Source organism: Dipodascopsis tothii (genome assembly GCF_038497935.1).
Source record: "Dipodascopsis tothii strain CBS 759.85 unplaced genomic scaffold V1510scaffold_9, whole genome shotgun sequence".
NCBI lineage: Eukaryota > Fungi > Ascomycota > Lipomycetes > Lipomycetales > Lipomycetaceae > Neoaidaea > Neoaidaea tothii.
The window spans coordinates 144,380-162,020 of NW_027117993.1; the positions used below are offsets into that span (position 1 = coordinate 144,380).

Genomic DNA, 17,641 nt, shown 5'->3' on the forward strand with positions numbered 1-17,641 from the left:
AGTTCGAACAGCGCGACGGCCACCGCGAGCTCTGCTAACGAATTAGGCTCTGGACGCACACGACCAGTGCCAGCGAAGCCTGCAAAGCCCGCAAAGTCTGCAAAGCCTGCTCGTTCAACGGGTTGGGCCAGAAACGTGCGACACCACACCGGCTGCGGCCTGTGGACGAACTGACCAGGCGCGGCGCGCACTAGGCCACGGCACGCGTAGCCGACACAGCCGAGGGGCTAGCAACGGCGTCGACACCTCGCGCATCCACCATATTGCTTTAGGAAGCCAGATACCCCTCAGTCACCAAAATGCCTTCCCTGAGATTGATACTCCGGCGCGTCCTGCGGCCGAAAACGTTCCTTTTCACGACGCTCAACATTGTCACAGTCGCGGCTGTCCTAGTATGGCTGCGGCGGCCCGTGCCGCCTCACACGGGGCCGGTTGAGGCTCAGACACAGCAGGCCGAGGCGCTGAGCCAGGGCCGTCTGGCGGACGTGTTCAAGGACCAGGCCTTCAATGAGACGTTTTCAGGCACAGCAGCCTTTGCCACCGTGCTGTGCTCCGACCACGACGTAAGTGCAGCCGCGGCCCGGACTGACCCCTAGTTTGTAGCCGTGCGCACGCTGGTGCACTCGTTTGCCCTTGCCGAGACCAAGAGCGACGTTGTCGTCGTCGTCATGTACCCCGTCGAGGAGGTCCTGCGCAAGCAGCTGACCGATCTCGGCGCCAAGCTCGTCGACACCGAGATCATCAGCTTCCGGGCAGATGCGCTTTCGGACGCGGAAAATGCCCGGCGCGAGTGCCGCAGCAACTCCATCCAGACATGGCGTCTGACCGAGTACGAGAAGATCCTGTTCATCGCGCCAGAGATGCTCGTGCTCTCCAACATCGACGAGGTCTTCCAGGAACCCGCTTTCACGGCCACTCTCGAGCTCGGCGGCGTCCTCGACGACTCGATGATGCTCCTCGAGCCCAACATGGAGGTCTATCGTGATCTCAAGATGCTCATGATGAAGTCCCACCAGGCGCCGTACGACCTTGGCTTCATCAACTACCATTTCAAGGACATCCGTGCGCTCAACCCGGTCTACAACGTCAAGGCGAAGTACCGGGAGGCCGACTACGGTCGCTACATCTTCTCTAACGCCAAGGTCTACAACTTCGAGGGCACATTACGGCCCTGGAACTTCTGGCTCCAGGGCCTCGAGGGCTGGCGCCGCTCCTATAGCGAGGAGATGATCTACTCGTGGCGGCAGGCTGACTACTCGGCTCGCGAGAAACTTGGCCTGGACGACAAGGAGCTTGTCGCTTGGCGAAAGGACCGTGGCTCGCGCGACGTCTGCGAGAGCTACCTGGTCAACCGTGAGATGGAGCCGCTCGAGCGGACAAAGCTCAAGTACAGTGTAATGCTGGCCACGCACTCGCTGCGTCGCCAGGAGACCCTGCCGTTTGTGATCGAGCAGTTTCTCATGTCGCCGCTCGTCGACAAGGTCTTCCTGGTCTGGCACAACAACCAACAGCCGATGGCCCGCAACGTTCGCGAGCTCCTGGACGCCAAACCCGATAGCGTCGTTCTCCTGAACCAGACCGTCGACTCGCTGAATAACCGGTTTAACCCGGTCGAGAAACTGCGCACGTCGGCCGTCCTGATCTCGGACGATGACGTGTGGACGCCCATGGAGAACATAGATCTTGCCTTTGAGTCGTGGCAGCGCCAGCCCGACTCTCTCGTCGGCTTCGCCCCCCGTGCGGACTGCTACGACAAGGACAGCGAGACTACCAAGTACTGCTGGGCCTACCGAATGAGTCCCCAGCGTTACTCAATCATGCTCACCAAACTCATGTTCATGGACGCCAACTTCCTGTTCCTCTGGCGCTGCGGTCTGCCGGACTACATCCTGAAGTACGTCGATGACCTCATCAACTGCGAGGACATCGCCATGAACTTCCTGGTCACCGGCGTCACCAACGCGCCGCCGATCCACGTCGTTTCCGACGAGGTCTACGACTTCGGTAAGCTTGCTCCGTTGTTGCGCCGCTAACGCCAGGTCTCGAGAACGGCATCTCCAGCAGCCCGACTCATTGGAAGGTGCGTGGCCAGTGCGTCAACACCATCATCGGCTTGTTTGGCAACAACACGCTGCAGTCCGCTGTCGGCAGTGTTTCTCGTTACACGGACACGGACTTCAAGTCCACTACATGGGATCAATTCCTGGATATCATGGTACGTGCTTTCGCGCCGCAATTGCTGACTCCAGCGCGCAAAGGAGGAGACTACCGAGGAGTACGAGGTCATGGACCACGTCGAGCCCGAAGACGAGGTCCTCAACGACTGGTGATTGTGCAGAACTCCGTTGGTTGCGGTCGCGTGCAGTCTGCTGTATGTATCTACATCTAGAAATCTACGAATGCACGCTCGGACCAAGCCGCATGTCGCGCGGCTCGCCCGACGCAGTAGGCGTGGCGCGCCTGTGTGGCGTCTGCAGCGCCCTGGCACGGCTGCTAGACACGTTCAGACCTGCGGCAAGAAAATTTCTGTCCTGAGCTGCAGTCTTATCGTGACCGTACACTACCCACGTCCTGAGCAGAGACACCCGCACGGCCTGTGATAGCAGCTGCAGCTGTTGTTGATCTATACAGATACGGGTGACGACGGCCAGAGCGCGATCTTGTGCAGCTAAAGGCCCCTGTAAGCGCTCACAACGCGTGCACCAACCGTCATCGTTGTCAGCCACTCATGAGCAGATCCGCGCGCATCTGGGAGTCCCAAAGAACGCGCAGCGTTTTGAATACGGCTTAACGCCTAGGTTACTTGAGTAGACTGTCAGGGTGGATAGCGGCCAAGGCCAATTGTAGACACCATATGCAGGTGCATACTTGTTTGGCTAAGCTCCGCATGCACATACATGCAGCCTATACGGCTAAGTGCGACGTTTTGCGCGCTTCGCCTGCTCTGCATCAGCCGCCCGCAGGTAGCCTGTCCACACGATAGGGCGGTCGTATACATTTTGTGAGCAGACGCAGGCACACTGGAGCACAGGCGCGCCGTCTGTGCTCGGAATTTATTCCGGCCACCCGCTGGCCCATGCCTGTCCAGCAACTGTGGGTCCACCTGGTTTTCGGCAGCCGATCGCCGGCCGGACTCGAGCAGGCGCTGGACGGCTCCACGGCACTGCAGAGCCGCCGCTGCACGACGCGCTGCGGCTTGGCTACGGCTGAGACCGTGCAGGCGAACCATAAGCCCGGCCTCGTCTAGAGTCCAAACGGCGAGAGCGGCTGTTGATCCACTGTGCTGGACACAAGCGGTGGCCTCTACCTGACGCTACGAGCGAGTATCGACGCATCATATGCGATGGCTAGCGGAATCAGACTCGCACGGCCTCGCACGGTCATCAAGCGCTAGTGCACGCGCGATGCCTACTGGGGGTTTAATTGACGCTGCCAAGGCGCGGCTGAAGAACTAGTCGCGGCCGGCGACACGGCCGTGCTGAGTACCGGCACTAATTTTTCCCAGCACCTGAACTGACTGGAATTTGGGGCCGGCGGAGCAGAGAGCCTGTGCGGGAAGCACCTGCGCGTTGCCTGTGGACATGTAGACTCGGCGCCGCGTGTTGTTGTGTATAGACCATGCGGATGTGTCCGGAAGCGCCGGAAAGATACACCGGGCGGGCGACCGCCAGTAGCGCTCTACAATGCCAGAGCGGAACCGCGGCGACCTACCAAAACTTGGCCATTAGACTGCGAACCGACCGCCGCATTGGGCGCAGCCAAGACTCGACGCGGGTGCTGTGACAGCCGGGACGGCAGACGCACATATCAATAGACGCGAGAAGCTGCCACGAGTTCGTGCGGTGGCGCGGTCCTGGCGATCGCTTCGCGAGCCCCTTATGGGCCGCGCGGCTGTTGCCCATCCAGCACGCCCATTATAGACCGTCGGCGCCGGCGCCCCGGCGGGTGAGGCCACCGAGAGAACTGAGTGGCGCAACATACGCGGAGAGCAAACTACAACTGGCGCTACTGCAGCGGCAGCACTAGTAGAGCAGAAAGCCCGCTATCGCTGTTGGAAGTCGCCGCGGTAGTTGCTTGTGTGCCTGCTGACGTACCGCGCTTACGCAACTAGGCGTGTTCGCGGGCTGCTGCACGGAGCGTGCGGCTTCCAGCTCGCCCGCTGTACGCGACCACTGCAGCACGGCCACAGGGCTATGCCCGCATGCTTCTCGCCAAATTGTGCTCACAACCCTGACAGCCCTGCACACGCGGCGCACTCGTCTGCGTATGCGGCACAGTCTAGCCAGGCACCGGTATCGCCGCCGTTCGCGGTGCCTCCTGGTTCCCCTCGGTGTCGCCGCAGTAGGCCGCGCGGCGGACGGCTTCCCCGCGACGCCGCGCGGCCGCCTGGTGGCCGGCAGACCCATCTCGTACGGCTGGCCAGTGTTGGTGGGCAGAGGTTGCCACAAGCGGCCCCTCGCGGCTGCAGACATCGGCATGCGGCTCCCTACACTATCAACGCACAACGCGCCCATCGCACAGGGCGGCTAGCCAGATAAGAGGGAAGGCCCACTAGCTGCCCGCGCGCGTGGTATGGACCGGCATGGCTCCGTGCGGTCGCTCCATGGGCTGACCAGCTTTGTGCTGCGGCGCCGGCCGGGCCGAGTGCTAGCATGCACCTGCCCCCTATTTTCGGTATTTTGTGCGCGGCGACCATGCCGCGCCAGACTATGACGAGGGCGCCCTAACGCGTTCCGGGCACCGGCAACTGATCGCCGCGGCAACGTGCCGTCACGTGAAACGGAAGCCGCACGATTGCGATAAACTTGTAGGCGCTCGACTGCACTTCCCAATCCCGACGCGAGTCAGCAGCTCCGAACGCGCCGCCCAGGGCGCGTCGCTGCCGTCCCCGCTCTCCAGCCACGTATGCGGCCCTGCACACGCCAGCCCTGGCAGCTGGGCGGCGCGACGGCTGCATAGGGCGTCTGTCTGGTATTATGTCATGCACGTTGAGCCTGACGTCCAGTCCAAATTTAGAGAAGCGCCCAGTAGGCCAAACCTTGTTTACAAACCTTGTACGGGGTACCTTTTGCCGCAGAAAACGCCTTAGTAGAACGTACCCGCCGCCACCTTCACCGGCGGCTGGCATGTCGCTCTAGCAACGAGCTAGTCTAAAATCTGTTGTCTCTTTTCTAGCGGCTGCGCTAATGTGCCTCTTGGTTAATTTTGTGAGCAAGCGGTCCCTCCAGCGCGTCACAGACAGTAACTCGCCGTACCTAAGGCAGCCTCCGGCGGTACTACTAGCGCGGCGCCGAAACTCACCCTCGTCTGGCTGAAGCCGCAACACCTTCATATAGAGACGGATTGCAAGTCCATTTTTGCACCCCGTTCACCACGCTCCCTCACTCCGGTCTCCGTCGTACAGCGCGCAAGCACGCTGCTCAGCCCTCACCAGCCTGTTTTCGAGTCGCGGGTTGCTCGACACCTGCAGTGCTTAGCCAGCACCGCGTCCGAGCCGGCGCGGCCGTCCGACTACTGGTTGCAGACCGCGTCCCTCCAGCGTCTGTTCCGTTCGCGCATGTGCGAGCCGAGATCCTGCTTCCAGACGACATCTGCCCGCACGGCCCCTAGCTGCCATGCTGCACCGCAACATCATTCCCACGTTGCTGACTGCAATCGCGTTCGTTCTGGTTTCGACTAACCTGCTCATCCAGTCGCTCTCGGCCAACCGTGCCGTGGATGACCTGACCACGCCGCCGACGGCGGCCGCCGTCCTGAACATCGACTCCGTGGCCCTGCAGAAGATTGGTCGTCCAGACGAGCATGCGTCCCACGCGGAGCTCGCGCACAGCGCGCGCTCGCTCGGCGAGGTCGCCTACGTGACTGTGCTGTGCGACGACGACATGGTACGTGTGTTGGCGCCGGACGCTTGCTAACAGCCAGGCCAGTCCCGTGCGCGCCCTTGTGCGATCGATCCAGCTTTCCAAGTCGGAGAAGAAGATCGTTGTGTTGACGTCGGCCAACATCAGTTCCGACAACGTGCTTTCGCTCAAGCAGCTTGGCACCACTGTCGTTACTCCTTCCGTCACCGAGATCTACCCCGACACGGACTCGGACGCGTGCATGAACAACATGCTTGTCCACCTGTGGTCGCTCGAGAAGTTCTCACGTGTGGTTTACCTGCATCCCGAGACCATCGTCATGCAGAACGTCGACGAGCTCTTTGAGTCGTCCGGCGTCATTGCCGGCACGCTTGACCTCGACGGCCAGGTCGACACATCGGCCGTGCTCGTGCTTGAGCCCTCGGCGGACGTTTACAAGCACATGATCTCGCTGGCCCAGAAACTGACCGAGGACGCAGTCGACCCAACGGCGGACGAGGCCGAGCAGACCGCCAAGAAGGTGGCTGTTCTCTCAGACGTCAATCTCATTCACTCTGTATTCAAGCGCATCGTGTCTCTGGGCCAGGGCTACAACGTGCGCTCGACGCTCTCGGCGCACTCGAAGAAGTTCATGAACCTCATCAACTCGGGCAAGATCTTCAATTTCAACGCCGAGGTCAAGCCCTGGAACTTTTGGAACTCTCGCCACAACTACTGGCGCCTGCACTACAACGAAGTCATGTTCTTTGCCTGGCAGCGGTTCAACACGTCGGCCGCCCAGGTTCTCGAGAAGGTGGCCGAGCAGGACGACATCGCCAACGGCGGCGCGCTCGACAAGACAGAGATCGAGGCTGCCGCCAAGGTGAAGGCCCACTCCCCCTGGCGTCGGTACGACGCCGTCGAGCAGACCTGCCGCGACTACATCTCGTCTTACTCGCACAACAAGATCACCGACAAGTTCTCGGTGCTGCTTGCGACCTACTCTGCTGATCGCCAGTACATTCTCACATACTTGACGGAGCAGTACCTGAAGCTCCCGCGCGTTGACCGCGTTTTTATCACCTGGCACAACCCCAAGCTGGCTGTCTCCGACGAGCTCGAGTCGGTCATGGAGCGGTACCCCGGCCGCGTTTTTATTCTCAACCAGAAGATCAATTCACTCAACAACCGGTTCAATCCGATTAGCGAGCTGCGCACGCAGGCGGTGCTGATCTCCGACGACGATATTTGGGCCTCGCCGGACGACCTCCAGTACGCCTTCGAGACATGGCAAGCCAACCCCGACGTCCTCGTGGGTTTCTCGGCGCGTGTGGACTGCAAGCACTGGGTCACCGGCGAGACCATCTACTGCTTCCCGCAGGGCTCCAACACGAAGGACTACTCGATGATTCTCACGAAGCTTATGTTCATGGACTCTGACTACCTCTTCCTGTGGCGGTGCGGCCTGCCTTCGCACATCAACACGTACATCGACGAGGCTATGAACTGCGAGGACATCGGCATCAACTTCATGATCAGCGGTATCTCTGCCCATGCGCCGATCCATGTGGCCTCTAAGGAGGTCTACGATTTCGGTAAGTGGCGTCTTTGTGATCCGCGCTAATGATATAGGCGTCCAGAAGAGCGGTATCTCCAACGCACCGGGGCACTGGGAGACGCGCGGTCGCTGCATCCGCGACATGAGCGCCTTTTTCGGGGGCAGCACGCTGGTCAAGTCGCGCGGCAGCTTCGTGCGCGAGAAGTTCGACGACTCGCAGCCGATTGACTGGGAGGTCTTCAGCGAGAAGAACGTGAGTAGCCGGCGCCAAAAGAGGAACGAGGCTAACCAAGTGTAGCAAATCCCGCCGTTGCCCAAAAAGGCCTCCAGCGCGCAGGCCGCTCCGGCGGCCGCCGCGGCGGCGGCCGCAGGGACCGAGGACCACGCTGTTGGGTCGCCAGCAAGCGCTGACGACGCTCCGCAGGTCGCCGCGGCCGGTGCCGTTGCCGCCGACGCTAGCTCAGGTTCGACGCCGAAAGACTCTGCTGCGGCGGCTGTCCCTAGCGTGGCCTTGGTACCAGCTGACGCGGTCACCAACGCAGGTCCCGCCGCCGAGCAGCAGGCCGGGTTTGCCCCTGTCAAGGCGGGTGAGTCTGGGCCCGTCCCTGCCGCCGCCGAGCCCGAGCTTGCTTCTAAGGCGGGTGAGTCTGCTCCTGCGCTCGCGGCCGACGGTCCTGCGCCCAAATTGCAGTTCACGCAAGTGGGTACCGCACCTGCAGATCCCCCCGCGCCGGCGGGTGCCAAGGGTGACGAGGCCACCGCGCCGACCGAGATTACCCAGGCACCCCTATGAGCATCCATCTCGCATCTTCCAACGCATTATAGACCTTGACCGATTGTCGCGCCCACCTCATCTGGGAACGGTTCACCTCCACCACCCCGTTAGCATAAGATTTTGCTGGTGCCTAGACCTGTTCCAGCCGCTTGGTCGCCTCTACCACCCACCTTCCTTGACCGCTTGCACTGCGGCCGCGGCCGCACCTTTCGTTACTGCAATTCTACCGGCTGGCCGCTTGGCAGCTTTTTTGTACATAATGAAGCACTATGCACACTACTGCCGCCCTAGCGTCTGGCCGTGGCGCGTAATCTGCCCGTAACCCTACTCCAGCCGCCGTAGTCCGGCCCGGTGAGACATGTGTTACATGTACGACCTGCCTGTTTCAGGGTGGATCAGGCTGGCCGGCTCACAACGCCAGCGTGTCCGCTAATCGTGCGCTGCTGATATATAGCACCTATGGCTGCCTTGTACGCGGAACCTAACTCCATAGTGGTACCTGCGCTGCGGTATGCTAGCACCCTTTGAGCCAAGCCTGGCGCAAGTCACAGCAAAGCCGCATAATCTCGGTAGATCATCGCCCTAGCCATCCACTTGTGAGCCATTTATTCAAAACAAAAAATACATGCAGAGACATCTTGAAACTGTTCTGCTTTCAGCTGTAGTCGCCCGGCAGACCAGCGCCGGCCGGTGCCAAGCTCCCAGCACCTGCCGTCCTATCTCTTTTTGTAGAACAGCTTTTTCATCAGTTTTTTGTTCTTGGTCTCCTTATTCTTGTTCTTGTTGTGTCTGCGAGTCAGTGCTGTCTTACACCCGTAACTTACTCAACGTATGCCATGTCGTCGCCGCCCGCCAGACTGGACAGCGATCCAGCCACACGGCGGGCCTTCTTCATCTTCGCGAACGCGGCGTTGTCGCCGCGTCCGACAGAGTTGTCCGCGTCGTCGCCCCGCTCGATGCCGGCCGCCTCCTCGTTTTGGAGCAGGACTGACTGCAGCAGCTCGCGCCGTTCACCGACGGACGAATATGCTAGATCCGGCAGGTTCTCCATGCCTTCCAAATGCGTGATGACCTTGAACGCGTAGCCCTGGTCGACCAGGAACGCCTGACGCTTGGTCGAGTAGTACATCTCCTGCGTGTCCTTCGAGACCAAGCTGTAAAAGAACGCGTTGAAGCCCTCGTCGTTACGCCGCTTTGCGCGCAAGATACGGCCAAGACGCTGAGCCTCCTGTCTTCTGGAACCGTAGTGCGACGAGATCTGGATCAGGCACGTGGCCTCCGGCAGGTCGATACTCGTGTCCCCGACCTTGGACAGGAAAATCGTGTTGACCTCGGGGTTGAGCTGGAAGTTCTGGAGAATGCTCATGCGCTCTGCCTGCGGCGTGCTGCCGTAGATGAAGAACTTCTTGAGCTTCTGCGCGTACGCCTTGAGCGCGTAAACGTTGTCCGAGAACACAATGATCTTGTCGCCGCGCTTTTCGTGGTAGTTGATCAGGAACTGGCAAGCCTGGAACTTGCGCGGGTTCATGATATACAGAAGACGGCGCTTGCGGGGCGTTTCCTTCAGGTACTCGTTATAGAACTCGGTGCTCATCGGGCACCACACCTCGGCGCACTGGACGTTGGCGATGTGGCCCTTGTTGGCCAGGTCCATCCAGTTGGCCTCGTACAGCTTCGGGCCGATGAGGAAGTTAAGATCGTCAATCTTGTCGTCCTCACGCACCAGCGTCGCCGTCAAACCCAGCTTAGCGTGCGCGGCGATGGTGGTGACGACTCTTCGGAACATGGCCGCGGGCACGACGTGCACCTCGTCGAGAATGATGAAACCCCACTCGCGCGACGTCAGGAAGTCCATCATCTTCTGCGAATCGTACGACCGGTTGCGCACGTTGGCCACCATCGAATACGTCGACACGACCAGACCGGCCTCGTTTCTGAACTTCTCCTTGCTCTCGGACGTGAACACCGCAATGTTCTCGGGCTGGATCGTACACCACTGCAGGAACTGTTGTCTCCACTGCATCACCGACACAGACGACGTGCACAGCACAATCACACTCTTTTTGATCGTGCACGCAGCCGTGATCCCGACGAGCGTCTTTCCGGCGCCGCAAGGCAGGACGATAATGCCCGATCTGGCACGGCCGTTGCCGAACATTTTACTCAGCGACTTCTCCTGGTATGGCCGAATCTGTGTGGACGGCTTCAGGTCGATGTCCAGGTTCGGGTTCCAGTTGTCGTTGCGGAAATCGTACTCTTCCAGCACAGGGAACTCGATCTCCTGGCACCGCTTCTTGACCATCTCGACTGAGCTCGTAGCGATCTCAAACGAGTGCACAGCGTCCATATCTTCGTCCTCGTCTTCTTGGTCGAGACCGACGACGGTCGAGAACAGGTCCTCGACCGTCTGCTCCTCTTGGCCAGTCGCTGGCTTGTTCGCATCTAATGAACTGTTCTTGTTAGTATTGCTGGCCGTTTCCTTGCCCGCTGCCGTCGCGGTTTGTGTTGACCTGTTATGGCTGGTGCCGGGGATAACCAGGCCCGCGGCTTTTGGCGCCTTGCCGATGACAAGACCGGACTCGCTTCGTTTAACCGTGCTCGAGTCGTCGCTCTCGATTCGCAGCTTTCCGATCTCCTTGTCTTGCAGCAGCATCTGCAGCGTGTCTGCGTGCGAGCTCTCAACGAAATACCGGTTGTGCTTCAGGACCAACATGACCTTTCCGTACGAGACCGTACAGCTGGTGATGTACTCGACGATGTTTTTGGGCACCGGTACCTTCGAGAACCGGTTGAGCACCGAGATTATATCGTTGGTCTCGAGTCCAACAGACACAGCAGCGTACAGCGAGTACGGCGTCAGCTTGTACTCGTAGATGTGAGTCGGGCGGCTCACAGGTTCTGCGATCGTGACAAGAAAATCCTGCGCCTGCTCGGACAGAGGGGAGAATCCTTCAAGGATGATGCGTGCATCTGCCGGATTGATCCAGATCGGACGCGACGCGTGATCGGGCTTCAGCTGCAGGTACGAGAAGTCTGATTTGCCAAAGACTCTGGACGCGCCATCTTTTAGGGTCAAGGTAGTGTCGTCGCCCTCTTGCCGACGTTCGACGGGCTTGACCTTGATGGAAATACGCGGGACTGGTCAAGTTAGTGGGGACCAAACACGACAGCGAGCGCACCAAACAGTGTCTAGGCTTGATCCCGCAGTCTGCAGAGCAAGCGCTGCCTGCAACAAACTCACCGACAGTCACCGAGTCGTCCTCGTCCTCGTCGTCTGTGGCAATCGACTCATAACCGTCCGATTCCGCCTGGTCGAGTATGTTGGCTGCTCGACGCGGGCGTCGACCAACTGCGTGATCTGTTCACTTGTCAGCACCCCGTCGCTACACTCAAGCACCGAAAGATCCCTCGTAATGCCTGGAACTCACCCTCCCGGTAGTTTGCGGCCTGTGACATGCTGAAAGATGTTATCTCGGCTGGCCGTCGTCATCGGAGGTCGGGAGATTTAAGAACGCTTACGGTTGCACAATGTCGCTGCACTTATGCCCATCGCTTACTAATTTGCGTAGTAATTCTAGTGTGTTCACCCAGATCTACCAGCGCCAAACACAGGCGGTGTACGTCTGCCGAATCAACTGAAATCTACGACTGCTCGTCGGATACTCAGTCTCTGAACTATTAAATCCCTTATTATGCAATGCAAGTAGTCTATAGAAACATATATATAGGTTTAGAGAAGTCGTATATGCAACCCCACAAAATCTTCATAACTACTCCAATGAAAATTCTGTCAACATTCCCCAGCGCTTTTTTGTATCGGTGGAGCCAAAGGTCTTGACGTTTCGACCAGCAGCTCGCATCGGAAATCTTTTGAGCACTTTTCAGTTGTCGTGTCGCGCATATTCATAGCAAAGCAAGTAATGTTTCGGATACATCAAGTACACTCAATTTTATTCAACCAACAAACGTTCCCGTAGACAGCCAGTTTATCTGCCGACGTTGATCTTGCACTGAGCATACCGACGGATGCCGCGAATGAATATGCTGTATTCGACCGTCTCGTTGTAGTGAGCATAGCTGATTGGTTAGCCTGATCCTAATTGTAAACCACATACTAGATCTCCGAGAGACGAATGTGCCACGGCGGGAAACCATCGAGGTCAAGCTTCGGCGAGAAGAGGACGATGAGGTCAGGCTCGCCAAAGGTCGATTCTATTTGTCAGTAGTGTAATTTTAAATGCTTGACTTACTGGTAACGAAGTCGTTGACGAGATCGACAGTGACGTCGTCCGACTTGACAACTCCACTCTGGGCCTCGTGGGCCAGTTTCTTGGTCAGGTCGACAAGGAACTCGCGTCCCTCGTAGTGCGAAATCAGGTTGATCTGGAGGTCGACTGCGTTCGAGTTAGCCACAGCTCACACAGAGTTGCTGGCGCATGCACTATGCCTACGCGAGAGGAACACGCATATAAGCGCGTCTAAAACATACCATTTTCGGTAGGCGCGTCGTTCGAGGTGTAATACTTCTTAACCTTGGGAGAGTAAAGGCTAAACGTAGGAACGTTATCGCCGTAGAAGGCCTTCAGTCTGTCCTGGACGGCCTTGTAGACCTCAGGGTGCATGTCAATGACCTTGCCTAGACGTTGTTAGCAGCTAGCTTAAAGGGCAACACTATAGGGGTAGCCTTGCACGGCGCACGGCACCTGCGTCTTTCCCCGCTCGCAAACCTACCGGTTCTCTCGTAAATAGTAAGAGTGGTGACGGAAGCACCCAGCGACCACGAAGCGATCTCAGCGATGTGCTCGATCAGACCCTCGATTCCACCGCCCTCCTCGCTCTCCTTGTACTGCAGGACAACACCAACATGCTTAGGGGTCTTCGACAGCCCCTTCAGGTCGTTCTTGATGAGCTGAGGAGTACGGTGGTGGTGGTAGGCAACAGCCATGGTGTAGTTCTTGGCCAGGTTGTAGTGCTTCGAGAAGATCGTGTAGAGGGCGAGGACAATGTGGAACAGGATCAGAATGGTGTGGAACACGTAGAAGACCATGAGACCCAGCGCCGACTTGGGAAGCTTCTGGGGTTTCAGGCCCATGGGGTAGAACTTTCCAACGACCATGCCCTTGACCTTGCCCTTCATGACGGCGCGGCGCGATCTCGGCTTCTCGACCGTCTTGGTCGACGGAGTAGAGGCGGGCGTGACTTTGCCCATTTTGCGTCGATTTAATCAATAATCACCACGGACGATCGCACGAGAAGACCCGGTCCTAGACCCTTGAGTGCACCACAGAAGACTATAGGGAACAGAAGAGAGGAAAAAAGGAAAAAACGGGAGCACAACGGAGGCCTGCGACCTTTTTATAAGGCTCTGTGCAGAGTGAGGGAGTCACGTCCGTCGTAAGGGCTCCTGGGCCACAGGATCGGTTTGTTTGATACACTGCGGTCCGCTGTTCTGACCAAACAGAGTGCGGACGGCCGACGGTGTTTGCTTGTGCGACGGAAGACCAAAATTGAGAGAACACGTTTATTTGGTTGACCCAAACGCACCGATGGGCCCGCCAAACTTAAACCTCGTCGTAATTAATGGGGGAGGTACCGTCGCCAAACGCGGCTACAGTATGGGTCACAGCACGTACCGCTGGCGCATATACCACCTACCGACAGCACAGATGCCAGAGGCGTCGTCTACTGGTACATGCTCGCGTGTGCCCGAGACCGTCGTCTGGACTCGGCCAGGTCGTTTGTAGCTTAGGCTCGGTCGCGGTACCCTTGTGCGCCCACACCGGATACCGCGCCGACCGCCGTACCTGTCCTCGTATCGGGTGCTGTACCGGCCGGCGCGTCCTCAGATCCAGCGCACCGGCACAATCCTGCAGCGCACGCAAAACTGTCTACTCATAGTCGTCCGCTGTCTGTGACCCAAGCTTGTGATGGACAGGGTGCGACCGCGCTAGCCGTAAGAGCACAGTCGCTTCAGCGGTCCATAAGCGTATGCGGGCGCGGCCGGCACAAAGCGTATTCTGCGGCTGGTGATTACGTCCGTACTACATACACGCTCATCGTCGTCAGTCGCGTACCCTTAAACCGGTCCCCAGACATTGACTGAGCGCGATCGCGTATTTGGTGGGCACAGTGAAGACGCAGTCTCAGGACGACGCCCGGAACGCGACACTTTGTCCGAGCTATAATCGCCAGCTGCGCAGCGGGACTTATTTCCACCAACAACAGCAAGTCCGCTCAGGCTTTGGCTACGTTTGCATACGACACGAGCGGTGCCCTTGCCATGGCTTCGCTGTATGATCTGGATCGGCAGACGCGCCAGCTCCTGACGCTGGACACGTTTCTTGTAAGACTGCAGCCGCCCTCGCCGGAGAACGCGTGATCTGACAACCACAGAACGGCGTCGACCCGAAGGAGTTTGTCGAGGCCCTCACGACAAACCAAGCCGGCACCACTGCAGGTGCGATCACACGTAAGTGCGCCGCGCGCAATTGTCGGCGGTAGCTCGGCCGATGGCCGTCCGATTGTCAGCCGCCCGCAGCCTGTCGCCGTTCGCATTTCTTCAGCCGCCCTTAGCATTCACCCGCGACACTGGCTATCCCTGCCTTATTGGCAACAGGATATCCAGCTATAATTATCCCTACGCTCTGATCAAAAGCTCCGACGCTTCCGTCGCCACTTGTGGGCGTACGTGGTGGCCTGACCGCTCGATCTTCCCGTCAGTCAGCCCGTACGTGCTTACGCTCGGCCGCCTTGGCGACGACGTCGCCAGCCAGCTGGGCCTCTCTACTGCGGCTGCCACGGGAGTCCCGACGCGGGCGTCATCGATCGACAGCAAGCGGTCTGAAAGAGGGAGCGAGGGAGCCTTGTGTATACACACACAAACACAACGGTTGGCTGCGAGAAACAGGGCGTGGGCGGCTGCTACTAGGGGACCCCACGCTAATTCACATACCTTTAGCACTCGATCCTAAACCCTATATTCGCACGCTGGAAGCTTCGCTAGACGCGCTGGCGCGTATCAGTAACGGGCTCGGCACTCGCGAGCAGAAAATACAATCCGAAGTCAGCCACGTCGAGCTAGAGCACCAGCAGAACACAGCCCTGATCGAGCGCGAATGCCAGGTAGGTTGCAATTGAGTTACACAGGAGAACAAGGGGCAGGGGGTAGTGTCTTGACCAGCCGCCGCGTGCGGAGATTCTGCGGCGCGCTCGAGGCGCGCTTGATCCGACTCGTGCTCGACAGATCATTGGACAACTCGTTGGCGTGACTGTCGCACAGCGCGTGGCAGTGCTCTTGGCGTAATCTGTGCATGACTCTAGGCGCCGCACCGCGTGCGGCTCAGTGCTGACACTCCAGACCCTTCTCGACCAGTTTGCGAAGCTGGACATCCTGGTATCCGAGGCCTCATCCACAACGACCACGCTAGGCGAATCTGCCGATCTCGTATCTCGGCAACGCAACCGTGCCGCTTCGTCCAGCTTCCTGATCAAGTGCTATCTCTCGTTTCTGCAGGATGATACCAGCGTGGTCGACAACCTGCGCCAGGGTTCCCTTGAGAATCAACGACAAGGTGCCGTGATTGTGCGCCAATTGCTGCGGATAGCCAAGAAGATCACCAGCATCAAGGACTCTGCGCGGGCGAGGCAGAACATCGAGAAATATGCGGAAGCGCTGGAGAGAGACCTGCTCAAGATGTTCGACCGGGCGTACCGGTCGGCCGACATGGATCAGATGAAGGTACGTCTTCGCATTAGGCTACCGACTAACACCAGGCGACTGCGGACATATTGACCGAGTTCAATGGCGGTTCCAGCGTCATCCAGATCTTTGTGAACCAGCACGATTTTTTCATCATGAAGGAGAAGCTGCTGCACGAGGCCATGCTCGACGACAACAATCTGTAAGTGTGCGCGTTGAACCATGCTAACAGTGCAGCTGGCAGACGTTGTCCGACCCTGACTGCGAGCGGCCGCCTTTCGATGCGTCGACGACCACCCTGCTTGACGAGATCGAATCGACCGTGAAGAAGGAGTCCGAGATCATCACGCGTGTATTCTCGCACCCCGAGAACGTGCTGAAGATCTTCCTTCAGCGCATTTTCGCCCAGAGCGTAAGCACTGAGCTCGCACGTTCACTGACGACGTAGGTCCAGCAAAGGCTCGAACTCGTCATCTCTCATGCCGAGACCGTGTCGCATCTTTGCTACCTGCGGACCGTGCAGCTGGCTCACTATCATCTCACGCGGCTGGTCACCACACTGAAGAAGCACCTCGCACCCAATTTGGACTCGCGAGGCACGCTCTCCATGCTTCTCGACAGTAACATGCAGGACATCTTCGTACCCTATGTCGAGAACGGCAAATACATCGAGAGCGAGAAGAAGAACTTGGAAGAGCTCACGGGCGGCCTGTTCTACAGGTTTCACCAGTTTCACGTACGTCAGAGATCGGGCGTTGCTGACCTCCAGTCGTTCCAGAAGCCTGTCTCCAAGACTCACAACAACCGCATATTCGACCGGTTTGGCACTCAGATACCGCATGGCCAGGAGCCCACCGGTCGTATGCAGCAGTTCATGAGACTGGCGCGAATCGACAGGGCGCCGTCCATGAAGACCAAGAAGCTGTCCGGAACGGATCACGACATACAGTATGATGACGGCGACGAACTCCTGAACATCGAGGACACCAAGCGCGTTGTCAAGTGGTTCATTGAGGCCACGGTCCGTGTGCAGGAGCTCGGCACCAAGGTGGAAATGTACGTCATCAGCCGTGGCGGTTCTGACCACTTTTAGCCCCAAGTTCTGCTCGGATATTCTCGAGCTGCTGATCGAGTGCCTGGGGCGCTCGTACGTGGAAGTAGCACTCGACTAGTAAGCACACCGACGAGGCAGTACTGACAAATAGTGCAATTGAGCGCTCGGCGTTTGACCACCGAGTGGATCCGGACCTTTCGTTTATGCTAATTATCGGCACGGCCACGCAGATCATCAACCTGATCAACACGACTGTGACCGCAATCACGAACGACCTGGCCACCAGGTCGTACTCGATGACGCGCGAGATGACGTCGTCTGTGCACAACTTTGTGAACAGAATGGAGGAGAAAATCAACATCATCGAGAACAACGCGGTCGAGGGCGTGCTTTCGCGGTGCATCTTCATTTTGGGACGCAAGAAACGCGAGTATCTGTCTTCGGCCGAAGACGACAGCGTGCCTACGCAGACGGCGGTAAGTCCAACGGCGTGGCATAGCTGACGGTGCAGAAGTGCCAGGAGATCCTAGCGCTTATCATGAAGATCTACGAACTCTCGGCCGAGAGTCTGAGCGGCATCAACCTGGAGGTGTTTGTTGCAGAGCTCGGGTGCGGGCTACGCGACGTGACGTCGGCCAACGACGCCGTCCGACACCGGCTCAAAAAGGCGCTTCGGGTGCCCCAGCTCAAGGCTCTGATCTAAAAGCATTTAGGG

The 17,641-nt window shown here is 58.6% G+C and overlaps 5 protein-coding genes across 5 annotated transcripts; 3 read left to right on the forward strand and 2 right to left on the reverse strand.

Moving 5' to 3' along the window:
• Positions 1-299: 299 nt before the first annotated feature.
• V1510DRAFT_406591 (glycosyl transferase family 64 domain-containing protein) lies at positions 300-2,330 on the forward strand (the record flags this gene model as incomplete). The annotated part of the gene is made up of 4 exons (XM_066932387.1): positions 300-563; positions 597-2,004; positions 2,040-2,215; positions 2,250-2,330. 4 exons carry the CDS (start codon positions 300-302, stop codon positions 2,328-2,330), a joined length of 1,929 nt encoding a protein of 642 aa, XP_066789877.1.
• Positions 2,331-5,260: 2,930 nt separating this feature from the next.
• On the forward strand, positions 5,261-8,452 carry V1510DRAFT_414286 (glycosyl transferase family 64 domain-containing protein). Its single transcript, XM_066933387.1, has 4 exons — positions 5,261-5,885; positions 5,923-7,435; positions 7,473-7,651; positions 7,697-8,452. Exons 1-4 carry the CDS (start codon positions 5,616-5,618, stop codon positions 8,189-8,191), a joined length of 2,457 nt encoding a protein of 818 aa, XP_066789878.1. The 5' UTR covers positions 5,261-5,615; the 3' UTR covers positions 8,192-8,452.
• A 437-nt stretch (positions 8,453-8,889) lies between these two features.
• V1510DRAFT_363111 (P-loop containing nucleoside triphosphate hydrolase protein) lies at positions 8,890-11,228 on the reverse strand (the record flags this gene model as incomplete). The annotated part of the gene is made up of 3 exons (XM_066931117.1): positions 8,890-8,962; positions 8,998-10,641; positions 10,684-11,228. Coding segments are annotated over 3 exons (2,262 nt in total), but the record flags the coding sequence as incomplete, so codon positions are not given.
• A 448-nt stretch (positions 11,229-11,676) lies between these two features.
• Positions 11,677-13,567, reverse strand: V1510DRAFT_325787 (Decaprenyl diphosphate synthase-like protein). The gene is made up of 5 exons (XM_066930798.1): positions 12,905-13,567; positions 12,663-12,809; positions 12,424-12,567; positions 12,289-12,385; positions 11,677-12,250 (listed from the first exon to the last, which is right to left on the reverse strand). The coding sequence occupies exons 1-5, from the start codon at positions 13,380-13,382 to the stop codon at positions 12,160-12,162; spliced, it is 957 nt and encodes a 318-aa protein (XP_066789880.1). The 5' UTR covers positions 13,383-13,567; the 3' UTR covers positions 11,677-12,159.
• Positions 13,568-15,130: 1,563 nt separating this feature from the next.
• On the forward strand, positions 15,131-17,629 carry V1510DRAFT_363205 (exocyst complex component Sec10-like protein; the record flags this gene model as incomplete). The annotated part of the gene is made up of 8 exons (XM_066931119.1): positions 15,131-15,295; positions 15,531-15,911; positions 15,947-16,074; positions 16,110-16,284; positions 16,321-16,928; positions 16,966-17,043; positions 17,078-17,402; positions 17,438-17,629. Coding segments are annotated over 8 exons (2,052 nt in total), but the record flags the coding sequence as incomplete, so codon positions are not given.
• Between the last annotated feature and the right edge of the window lie 12 nt (positions 17,630-17,641).